The sequence below is a fragment of the Brachyhypopomus gauderio genome, chromosome 5 (assembly GCF_052324685.1).
Source record: "Brachyhypopomus gauderio isolate BG-103 chromosome 5, BGAUD_0.2, whole genome shotgun sequence".
NCBI classification, from domain to species: domain Eukaryota; kingdom Metazoa; phylum Chordata; class Actinopteri; order Gymnotiformes; family Hypopomidae; genus Brachyhypopomus; species Brachyhypopomus gauderio.
In genome coordinates this window covers 29,333,642-29,346,055 of record NC_135215.1, presented here as the reverse complement: position 1 = coordinate 29,346,055, position 12,414 = coordinate 29,333,642, and the positions used below count along the sequence as shown (strand labels likewise).

At 46.8% G+C, this 12,414-nt stretch overlaps 1 protein-coding gene across 1 annotated transcript; it reads right to left on the bottom strand.

The window, feature by feature from the left end:
* Positions 1 to 253: 253 nt before the first annotated feature.
* Positions 254 to 11,768, bottom strand: snx1a (sorting nexin 1a). The gene is made up of 16 exons (XM_077006949.1): positions 11,637 to 11,768; positions 10,660 to 10,787; positions 8,807 to 9,596; positions 7,829 to 7,965; positions 7,566 to 7,632; positions 7,033 to 7,076; positions 6,716 to 6,857; positions 6,489 to 6,567; positions 6,300 to 6,375; positions 6,055 to 6,168; positions 5,839 to 5,932; positions 5,440 to 5,645; positions 4,956 to 5,099; positions 4,027 to 4,107; positions 3,750 to 3,821; positions 254 to 3,591 (listed from the first exon to the last, which is right to left on the bottom strand). Exons 2-16 carry the CDS (start codon positions 10,774 to 10,776, stop codon positions 3,541 to 3,543), a joined length of 2,214 nt encoding a protein of 737 aa, XP_076863064.1. The 5' UTR covers positions 10,777 to 10,787; positions 11,637 to 11,768; the 3' UTR covers positions 254 to 3,540.
* Between the last annotated feature and the right edge of the window lie 646 nt (positions 11,769 to 12,414).

Genomic DNA, 12,414 nt, shown 5'->3' with positions numbered 1-12,414 from the left:
TACAGAGGAAGGCCACAACTATACAGAGATGCATGTACTTTAGTTTAAGGAGTTGTGAATTCATTAATTCAGTGAAATAATAATAATAATAATAATAATGTAGTGAAAACATAAAACTTGTCTGTGCCGTTCATGGAAACAGAAGTTACTTTGATGACTGAATTTTACATCATCTGAAATATCTTCTGGGTTACCTGAAAAGACTGCTAATCGAATTTAACTTTGCCCACAGCAGAAAGAAGACAACGCAGAATGATTCTTTAAAACTATCTTTATTGTTTCCCAACAGAAGGTGCACTTAAATGATATCTACTGGCTTGATTGAAAGATTACAAAAAATATGGTCTAATAAAGAAAACTTTCTGTTCATTTATGGCAATTAAAGGGACTCTTCCATCAAAGCCATGATTGGCACTCTCCAGTTCTGGCTCATAAAGGTGCTTTGTACACGGCCAACGTTACCCTCAGGCCTGCAACAAAAAGCCCAGCCCACTTTAACTGGTGGGAGGAGCTGAAGATAATCCTCATTGACCAATACAGTGTTAGCTGGTAGCTCACCAGCATATTTAAGTAGGGATGCACCGAAATTAAAATTCTTAGCCGAAACCGAAAATGAGGAAACCAAGGCCGAAAGCCGAAAACCGAAACACCGAAATACATTATGCCAATTATTAGTAACATTGGATTTATGGCTAACCTCACTAAAATCAAAGCATTGCTATTCAAAGTATTCAAAATATTTATTTAGCACTGACATTACAGTAATGCATATTATAAAATAAAATTAGTGGTGGGCCGTTAACGGCGATAACGCTGACAATGGCCGACCACTAATAAATTTAACTCGCTTGCAGACCGTTTTTATCTGAGAGGATAAATATGAGTTAAATTTAATTATAACTGACTGGCCTGAAAGATAAATATAAATTCTCTCATAAAAACGTGACTTGAGTTGCAACAACATTAAACAGCTCAGGTAAACACGCTTCTGAGAAATGTCGTCTGCTCGGCAAAACATAACGGGGCTCAATGTGCTCTACTAGCCTACGAAATCCCACATCCGCTACGACAGAGAACGGCTGATCGTCTAAAGCTGGGCGTCCACTGTACGATATTTTAAATCGTGTACTCAGCTCCAGCTCAAACTATACGACTAAATCGCAGGGTTTAAAAATTCACAGCTCACGATTCATATACTCACACTATACGACCCGACGCTCTCATGCGATCTCACGAGGAGCGTACACCAAAAATCGCACAGTGTACGCCCAGCTTAAAGCTGTGCGTACACTCTGCGATTTTTGGCCCATTTTCAGCCGATTTTTCACTCGTGCGACTCTTTTTCGATCGGGCCGAGTTTCGGCTCAATCGCGTGTCGTGCATCGTATAGTTTACACAGGTAAACAAGGAGCGATTCACACCTCACGACCAACTCCCGATCAGAAATCGCAGCGTCGCAAGAATATCAAACATGTTTGAAATTCAAATCGCTCCTCGTGAGATCGCATGAGAGCGTCGGGTCGTATAGTGAGTATATGAATCGTGAGCTGTGAATTTTTAAACCCTGCGATTTAGTCGTACAGTTTGAGCTGGAGCTGAGTACACGATTTAAAATATCGTACAGTGTACGCCCAGCTTTAGGCAACGAGTTCCATAATTTTTGGTGTAATGTCCTTTGCCTTGGCGCCATCACTGGAAAACTTTTTTGCTAGCTTTATCCAAATAAACACGTGCAGGTGGCGATTTTTGCTTGCGTCATCACAACACATTGTTTCAGCCATGTTGTTTCGGTGATGAAAGTATTTCGGCCGAAAACCGAAAATGCAAATTTAAGCCATTTCGGCCGAAAATTTTCGGTGGCCGAATTTTCGGTGCATCCTTATATTTAAGTGAAAATTGATTATTGTCAAACACCTCAAGTTAATCATTATTGGCAGACATAAATACCGTGATTATCAAAGTCACTTTGGAAGGGAAACAAGAGCTTGGCTAAAAAAATATAAAATAAAAAATTAAACTGGTACGTATTGGTTCATATGTTCTTATTGGAGTAATGGAAAAATGGCTTTGAAAAAGGAACTAGAAAACGAATACCACAATAAAAGGCAGTGTTTACATTTTAACGATGATGGGTTGTTTCGGATTTATAATGCTTACGTAAAAGCAATAACGATGCCCCCCCAACCCCCTCTGAGAATGTTTTAAGAAAATCACTGGCTGGCAGCATAAGTGGCCTTACAACCCCTTTTCTGTTTTATTTCAAAATAATCTACGCAACAGTTTCCCCTGTTGCATTTGCAGTGCAGTCTAGTACGTTGGAAGAGTTTACTTCATTAGATCAATGATATTTATCTAAAGCCAGCCCATAAGAACCACAATGAGGTTGTTTGTTTGCTTGAACATGAACAACCGTAAATCCAAAGTGCAGAATATCAGGTGAATGATCAGGTAAAAACCATTAGATGTTGACATACAAATTTCTGCAGCGTACTGGCAAAGAAGAAAGAGAGCTAGAGAGTTTGCTTTCAGAGAACAAGTGTAATGATTGGACAGATTGGCAGCCAATGGCACGTTGGCCTAGAACATTCTACTGCACATTTTCTCTCGGTCTCTGGACCTCTGCACATCAGCTTTGAAGGAAACACACACAGCTCCACCACCTCCCTCTTAACTGTAGCCATTCTGGTGTGACTGTACATCATACACTGGAAATGTCAATCTGAGCATGTGTGATTCCTTTAAGCACACACTCAGAATTCCATAGAAGTAAATGGAATCTGATGCCTTGATCCCAGAAAGGCTTTTTGTTTTTCTTGTGTGTTTCCTTGGCGAGTCATGAGGATTTCCCAACACCCGTCACCTGCCACTACTTGGAACTGTTCCAATTAAACATTGGTAAAGGTTGAGCTGCTGCCAAGAGCAGCCCAGTTCTTGACGCTGGAGAGCGTTCATCTCCCTACCTAGAGCAGACCTCCACCCAGCCTAGATCACACCAGAGAGGGAGGAGAGGCCCGTTTCAGCCGGACAAGACTCTGCCCATTCTGAAATAGTACACACACAGAGGACTGAAGGAAGTGCTATATGGTGAAGTGCTTCTGTGTGGGTGAAGGGGGCCCCCTGCTGTAAACCATTAGCATTTCTGGCGAGTCAAGAGCGCCTCCCCCCATTTGCGCGGTGTGAATACCATTCACAGTAATGGCACCTAACAACAATACACGCCCCCAAACAAAAAGTGTTTGCATACACATAAGGAAGACGAGACCCACCCCACCACCATGCATGTACATCCCCTAGTAATAGTTTTGTCAATACGAAAATATAGGTGGAGGTTAAATGAAAACTATACAATTATTAATACAACAGTTAGAGTGAAGTGCTATAAATTTCTGGCAATAAAAAAGTATCAATTGTTTCTCTTTCCCTTTTGTTGTGGGTCTCTTCTCTTGATTTTACAGACAAGAGGTAAAGTGTATAGAAAAGATAGATGCAGGCATACGCAGGCCTGTGGAGGTGTTTGTTTATAAGTGTGTACATTCTCACTCATGCGATTGCTTTTGCCTCTGGCAAAAATGCCTCCCAGTACTTTATCAGCTAGAAGAGAGAGAGGAGGAGAAGTAGGGGGAGAGGAGGGGAGGGAGGGAGGGAGAGAGAGAAATATAAACCAAAGTTATTTTCATAGACGAGTTCACTATAATTGTCTAATTATATCTTAAGTAGCATGTTACTGACATATAGGACAATCCTTTTACCTGTTGCTGCGAATGTAACAAAGATTGCAGGTATTTAATAATTTGTTTCTTGAAATCCCGAGTCTTCTCTTTCTGCAACAGAAAAGCAAGTACAACCAGTTAACTCATAATCCACTAGCACACTGAAGAACTTATAATCCACTAGCACACTGAAGAACTTATAATCCACTAGCACACTGAAGAACTTATAATCCACTAGCACACTGAAGAACACTTTACAAATTGGAATCCACTATTTGTAACATTCAGCAGCATCAAAACAGTGTCGTGTGCCCACCTCGAACCTCATGACCTCTTTGCGCACGGTGGCCGAGACTCTCTCGAAGTCTCTCTCGTACTGACTCACCCTGCCTTCCCACTGCAACGCAAGACACAGGCAGGTCACACAGGCCCCGCCCCCGGGAACAGGGCAGGTCACACAGGCCCCGCCCCCGGGAACAGGGCTCGACGCGGAACGAGTGGCCGTTTCCGTTTCAACAGCACATGCTAGGAGAGCGCGGAGCCAGTGCAGACGAGAAACGGCGTCTGCTCGTGGTTAAACTCTGGGGTTCGAGTACCATGGGTGGTTTTATGTCAGCGCGAGTGTTAATACACACAGAAGCACTCGTGCGACCCCCTTGTGTGCCCCCTCATTGACAACAATGCAGACGTGCACCTCTACAGTCTGTTATACTGGAAACAAACCAAGCGCACACAGCTCACCCCACTGCTCATGGCTGAGGTTAGGGCTAGACTTGTAGTTGAGCAGGACCAATTAGTTTAGGGTCATATGGGTTCATTAAAGTGGCACTGCTTAATACAAGCAGCTGTAAAACAGGTGGAGTAAACTGCATGTGTCAGGTTCACACCTCTTGTGAAAACGCATCACCAGCTGTCCACGGCACCGCCTCACTAGTGCAGCTTTCAGTGAGCCAACGTTATGAGCAGGGCTCTCAAGTCTCACGCATTGAGCGTGTGACACACGCATTTGACCGTCTTCACACGCTCACACGCCACACTTCCGATTTCACACGGCGAGAAAAAAAAAATCTAGTTTATTTACCTCCAATTAGCCACGCCCCCTGGTTATGAGGTAAAAATAACTCCATGCTTGTGAATGCTCAAAGACGAGTTACCACCACGAGTGCGCCATTTTGCCACAGTCCATTAAACCTCATCGTAACAACGCACACAAATCCCCAGAGCGGGCCAACCGGGTCGCACTACCTCGCCAATCTCGTCCTTAGCCTGCTGCAGTTTGTCGGGTTTGTTGGCCCACAGCAGCTTGGCCTCTGCCTCCCTCTTCTTCTGCAGTGTGTTCTGACCGTCCTGCCACCTCTGCCACGCCTTCATACGCTGGTCAAAGCAAGCCTGGACACACACACACACACACACACACACACACACACACCTTGAGGTATAGCACCTGTATTGGTTTATGGGCCAAAGATTAAAGCCTTAAATATGGTTTATGACCCAATCTCTGTATCTGTGAACTCGATAAGTAACAATTTATACATGCTCTAAAAGCTTCTGTTGTTGCTGCACTAAAAGTTGGCCTGTCATTTAAAAACTAAAGCTTGAACCTCACTGAACTCCCATGTCAGTGTTCGGTCTAGCGCAAAGGTTTAATCTGTGGTAATCTGCGCCCATTAAAGCAGGCAGCGGCGTTTCTAGCATACGGAACTTGGTTTTCCGGCGGCTGCCTTACCCTCACAGCTCCCAGCAGCCGTATGTAGTCCGCGAGGAGCTCGGTGAAGATGAAGAAGTCGTTGGCGGCCTGGTCTTGGTGGAGCTGCTCGATGCGGTCCTCCACCTCTGCCAGCTGTGACAGGGCGCGTGACAGTGCCGTGTTGTCCTCCGAGCTGCCCAGCATGGCCACGCTCTTAGCAAACAGCGCCGTGTTCATGGACAACTCTGCAAACGACACGGTTCCGCCATCAGCACAACCTCCGTGTTGCCGTGAGTCTAGCCTGCTCAATATTTGCCAGAGCGCTAACAAAAACCCAAAAATGCCCCTGACAAGCTGGATTACGTCAGATTAAATATTACATTATCCTCCTAAAACAGGTGAAGCATTGTGTGCTCAAGTCCAGCGTCCGGGCGCTACCTTTCCTGTGGTTGACCAGGGACTCCACCATGGCATGAAGTTTCCGTAGCTGCTGGTCCTCATTTTCCACCTCCTGCAACTTTTCTTCAAACCACTGTAAACACACACACACACAGAATCAGCTGCTTTTTGCCCAAGGCAGAGGAGCAGCACGGCCAGCTTTGAGTGTTCACAAACGCACCCTGCTGAGAAGCTGATTCAGCTGCAAATACTCACCACATCTGACTCATTCATTTTGATGGTCATCTTGTTGACTGCATCTGTAGCTTTGGTGATCATCTTGAGGAACCCGGCTCCACTCAGAGCCTGTGTACTCACCGCCCTGGGTAACTAAGAACACACACGCACACAAGGCTGCATAAACTTTCCTCTCTCAGCACTGAGGAACACCACAGGACGTATTAGGATACTGGGCGGATTCCAACAGCTTATGATCACAGAGAGGAAGCTACAGAACTCACCTCCTCTTTCTCCAAGAACTCTCTCACGTCCGGGTCCTGCAGCAGAGACGGATGGGACACAACTCTCTGAAGGTACCTGGGGAGATATCCAGAGTGTGAGATGCGCACAGGACTGCAGAAAGGCGGAGGTTATGTTTACAGTGAGAATTCGGTCATGACTGGTAAAGATTTGGAGTAAGGAGACAGAACCTTTCTAGAGCAGCTCTCCTCCTCTCTACAAACTCATCTGAAGATGGGTCCTCCTTACCAACCTTAACTTTAGTCATTCCTGCACAAAACCAGCACAGCACACATCTGCCCATTAGGACCACACTGATCCAAATTAGAAGAAAACTGAGTGGAATTTTAATCAGAAGCAAAAAGCCCCCCCCACACACACCCCCCAACCCCCTTACCGGCAGATCAAGCAGACTTACCCAGAATGCTCTTCTCTGGAGCAGGAGGCACAATGTAGCCGTTCGGTGCATGTTTCTCTGAGAGTTTCTCAAACAGACCCAGAAAATCACTAAAGCGCCTACGCACTGTGAACTGTTTGCTGCGAAACATGGACAAGGTCGTCTGGGAGAGAAGAAGATGGGACAGTTAGAGCCCACAGCAAGGTGCATCCGCACTGTGCCAACGCCTCTACTCACAGGGCACAACAATGTAAAAGTCTCTGCACCATTAACGCAAGAGATACAGTGTGCTTATTTACCCAAGAAACGTCCTGAAACCAACAAATAAATAAAAGTACCTGCGTTGACACCCTGTAGGCCATGTAAGCATTCATACCATCACCTGTAACAAAAGAGCCACATTTAATTCGTCAGCATATGCAACACATACGCACAGCAGTCTGACACGCTGCCCCTACTGACTGGGCCATGGGCTTCTTTACTGCAGAACAATGTGGTCACGAGGGCCTACAGGAACCAAACAGCACCATGGAACGTACGACACGACAGAGACAGGACAGGCAGCGAAGCCTCCGGCCGTGCCCTCCTCACACCCGGGCCACGGAGTCAGGAAATACAAAATCGCTGCCATAAAGTGAAAAAGGGGAAGTGAGATACAGTGAGGGAAAGTTTCTGTTGAGCATTGTGTCATGATCTCATAAATCCAACGATTAAAAAGTCGTGGGCCTGGAGAAGACACTCCTCAGCACCAAGGGCACAGTAGGTCGTGCGTTTGCTGTCGTAGGCGGTGAAGACAGTGCAAGCACCAAAATGACTTTCTTAGGAGCAGGACAAGTCGAGAAAAGGTGAGGAAAGAGGAGGACAGACTTACCAACTTTTTCTGGGTTTGTGACTGAAATGTTCAAATCAAATTTGTCCTCTTTCTCTTCCTCTTCCAGCTGTATGGAGTGTGTGTGTTTGTGGGGAGAGGGGGGGTAAGGGACATGACAGAAAGAATTATAATTGATCAGCACTCACTCAAATCAAATTCATTAGACTTTGAAACGGAAAGGAGCCCTGAGGTGCAGGCTGAGTTTGAGCAGCGTGGAATATAATCTCCACCCGCTGTTAGCAGGGCAGGGCTGGGTTTCCTACCTCCTCCAGTAATTTGGGTGGAGGCTTGGAGGCGCTGGCTGAGGTGGAGGGACAGGGAGCTGGCTCTGAGGGCTTCGTCACTTCTTTCTTCCTGCGGTCATTGCGAGGACTGTCCAGAGACAGCTCCACTGTGGCCTCTTGGAGCGAGGGACAGGGAGGTGGAGGGTGACGGAGAACAGAGGGAGAGAGAGAGGCAAATACACTGACTCAGTTCCTGGGACATAAACACAATGCTGACGGCTCTTCCGTGCAAGGCCAAACGCTTATCAGTCTGCCTCCTACACTAAACCTCAAAGGAGATCACGCAGATCGAGAGCTTGTGGGACTGCTATCCTGCACCATTACAACAGACATTACAGCTGAAACAAACACATGACAGCTGAAACCAACCAGGTCTTACCTAAACAGTCTTTAGAGCTAAAAGTGACCAAGAGCGTTCCTATTGCTCTTCTTGAACCCTAGAGTCCCGCTGAAAGTGACCAAGAGCGTTCCTATTGCTCTTCTTGAACCCTAGAGTCCTGCTGAAAGTGACCAAGAGCGTTCCTATTGCTCTTCTTGAACCCTAGAGTCCTGCTGAAAGTGACCAAGCGCGTTCCTATTGCTCTTCTTGAACCCTAGAGTCCTGCTGAAAGTGACCAAGCGCGTTCCTATTGCTCTTCTTGAACCCTAGAGTCCTGCTGAAAGTGACCAAGAGCGTTCCTATTGCTCTTCTTGAACCCTAGAGTCCTGCTGAAAGTGACCAAGAGCGTTCCTATTGCTCTTCTTGAACCCTAGAGTCCTGCTGAAAGTGCATTTAAGGGGCTATGCATGCAAATTCTCACACACACAAATTTAGAAAGTAGCACAATATGACAACGTTTAATCGTAAAGCTGACCAAAAAATGCACTCTATTTTAATACCGTTCTAACCAACACGTAACAAAAGCCTTGCCAAATAAGCCACGATCAATAAAGGAGCAAGTCGCCAAGCCTGCATACCCGCAAAGAGGTCTTCCTCATCCGAGTGCAGGCCGTTGGTTTTGGAGCTGGTGTTGGCGCTGGGCTTGACAGCCGGCCCTGCAGCGGCTGCATTAGCAGGCCCCACCATGAAGGCCTCCTCTGTGAAGAGGTCGGCCGGAGCCTCGTTAGGCTGCTTAACGTGGGCTTTGGGGGCCGGTTTGGCCCCTGTCTGCGGCTCAGGGAAGATGTCGGAGGGTTGCACATCGAAGAGCGAGGCCTGAGGTTTCTTCGTCATGGCTCCAGGAGGTGTTTTGAACAGGTCGTCGTTGTCGTCATCATCATCATTGTCGTCATCACCGAACAGGTCATCGCGTGCCTCTTTCTTCCCAGCCACAGCAGCCCCTATGTGCCCACCGGGAACCACGGAAGCTTCCGCTGTTTTAACGCCGTCTTTTGCGGATTCTCCCAAATCGTCTTTCTGAGGCTTTTTGATGGTGTCGTTGGCACGTGCCGCCTTTCTGACGGGCTCGCTCTTTGGTGGTTCTTCGCTGACGTCCAGAAAAGGGGCGTTGTTTGTGCGCGTCCCTGGTTCGGCGTCGGACTCCCCCAGGGGATCGCTGAACAGGTCGTCTGGCTCTTCACCAACAGCATCTTTGACAGGGATGTCACCTTTGGGTTTACTGGGCCCTCCACTGGCGGCCTTTGGGTGCACAATGGCTGTGTCGCTCAGTGGGTTTTCAAAGGACTCTGCTTGATGTCCACTGAAGATATCTTTGTCATGCTCAGCAGTACTCACAGGAAGAGAAGGGGGATCCATTGAAGAGAGTGTCTGCAAAGAACAGACGGAACACAGCCAAATATTCAAAGGAGGTTTTACTTTAACACCCACAGAGTAATCAACATGTGATTTTGTTATTCATGTGTCTATAACATGCAGAAATACTTCTATTATCTGCCAAAAAAGCACTAATAAATGTGCAACAGATAGTTGGGAGGGTAGAGAACACTTGAGAGACTCTCTCAGCACATTTACACAGTAGCGTATGGTCTTCCTGGATGACAAACAGCAGTGTGCACATGTGAGCACATCTGAGACTCACATGACCAGGGACTGTGCTAGCTTTACCAGCACACTGTGCAGGCCAGAACTTTGGCCAGTTGTTTGTTTCCACAAGCCACTGCTTTGCCCAGATATTGAGCAACTCAGCTGGCAAAGTTAACATTCACCAACAGTCATGCAGATATATTTGGAAAACACATTTATTTTACAGCTTTTCCTTAACATGACACTGCATACCTTTACCTAACTGCCCCTTATGTAACCTTACACTCTCCAGCCTAAATGTGGGAGTGTTACTGAATGTCTTTTGCAGTGTTTTCGGGGACGACATGAGTGGCAATGCCAGGGTGCCATTCCTACAAATGACAGCAGTAGAAACTAACGGTAGACGACGCTTGGCTCAGTTAACCAGCTACATTAAAACGCCACTTTGCAGGCCCAGTGCTGCGTGTCTCCCACAGACCCTCATTTCCCCCAGTTGTCCACTCTGTCGTGTAAACCAGGCAGAAGCACACATCGCCAGCTAACAGCTCCCTGTCGGCCAAGGCTAACACGTCCTAGCTTGCTATCAGGGTAAACCACACTGTACCACGGCTAATGTGAAGGCTAGCCAGCTAATTCACCCAAACAACAGGAGAAGGGCTCTCGGGTTAGCTCGTTAGCTCCGCTGGCTAACCGCTAGATAACTGTAGAGCAGGTTAGCTAGCGTGCTAGCCAGCTAGCTGGGCAGTGAAAGTGAACCGAGTTGACGCCTAAAGTTTTTACCCCCGGGCTAAAAAAACCCCCAGCGGCAAGACGCGTCGCTTGGCTAGAATAAACTACAGGTACTCACACCGCCTGTGAAAATGTCTGCTCCGTCGTCGCTATCCTCATCCTCTAACTCGGGCTCCAGTTCCTGGTCCTCTGAATCGGGGAAGGGAGGGGGACTGCGCTCCGAACTGGCCGCCATCTTCACTCGACCTACAGTAGACGGGAGACCGCGCCGTAAAACTTCGGTACACACGCGAGAATCGCGGACCGGCACCGCCTAGCGGCCAACTGTGGAACTGCCGCCATCAAGTGGTGCTGGGCGTCTCGATGCATCTGGCAACAGTTCGGCCCGTGCAAACAAGTCACAACTACTTGTTTTTTTGTTTTTTATTGCAATTCGCAATATGTCTGAGAAAATAAACAAAATACAAATTGCAACGCAATAACATCTTTGGGGGGCGGGGGAATAAACAACGGACGTAGCTAAGACCTAGACCCAGTGTCCAGTCCTAAGAGCTGGAGCACTCCGGGGGTTTATTGGGGGACTCCACAGGTACGAAGCCTTTGGTGGTGCTACACCCTGCCTGTGGTGACCCGCACCTCCACCCAACACAAGCCTGCTGGAGAGGTGAGAAACAGTGACCAGGTTTCTGAAATTAAATCCATTTCCAATTCGGCGATCAATACATCATTTAAAATGTTCAGTGTTTATAGCTATGAGATAAAATGGGTGACAATTCCAGTTTCATTCTGACTATGATATTTGGTGTAATGTAAAACCGATAGACAGGCCCACTGATAAACAGTTTGATTTTAAGTAACACTATTAGACAGCACACTATGGTGGGTCCTGCCGTGATGGGTGAAGCTGTGTTGTGGTGTTGGCCACATATAACACATCCCTAGCTCCAGTTCTGGAGACGGCTGCTATCAACATATTCCATTTGTCACGAATTCCTGAAAACATAGACACGCTTTTAATAATTCTGCTCCATTTGTAGGCTGCATGGTAGCTACCATTCAAGTATTGAAAATACGTTTGTGGTGATGTGGACTCACTTGACACTTGTTAGCTTCTGGTCGACTTTTACACAGCAGTATTCGTTAAAACGAGGCGAGCGAGTGGTGGACGTGGTGGTTAGCATAGACTCTAGTACACAGCCGCAGCCAGCTCCCTCTGCCGGCCGAAATAAGTAATGCGCCTTGTCCGCTCTGCTTCCAGATATGTCTTAAAACTCGGCGCTGTGTTTTCAGGTGATCAACAACGGGGACATCGAGTCACCCTAAAATACAACTTAGATGATCATAAAGGCTGTCTAAACGTTACATTACATTACATTTTCAAACACTGTTGCCAAACGATGTTTAACGTAACTTGAAATGTAATTTGATGCAGTGTAGTAGTGTAGGATGAGGGTGTATTTAGCTGTTGTGGTAATTTTGGTTGCAAGGTGAAGACTGAACCGGTAGATGTGGATTATTTCGCTGTGGTCATTTTGGTTCTGGGGTAATTTTAGCTGTGACTGTAATTTTTTGAGGTTGAAGAAGTAATGGGAGGGTAGTTGAGGGGTAATTGGCTGTGGGTTATTTGTTGTTGAACAGTTTTTGCCTGTTGGAATAGTTGATTGAAGGCTATTACACGGATGGGGTAGTGGCAGGTGTAATGTAGCTGTTGTGGTTGAGGGGCTATTTAGTTTAGGGGTAGTTTTGGCCCCAGTTTGGCTGATGGTGTAGATGTTGAGGGATTGTGGTGAGTAATTTGGGCTGAGGGGTAATTGGATGTGGGATATTCGAGGCTGAGGGTTATCTAGCTGTTGGGGTGATTGTTGAGGTCAGT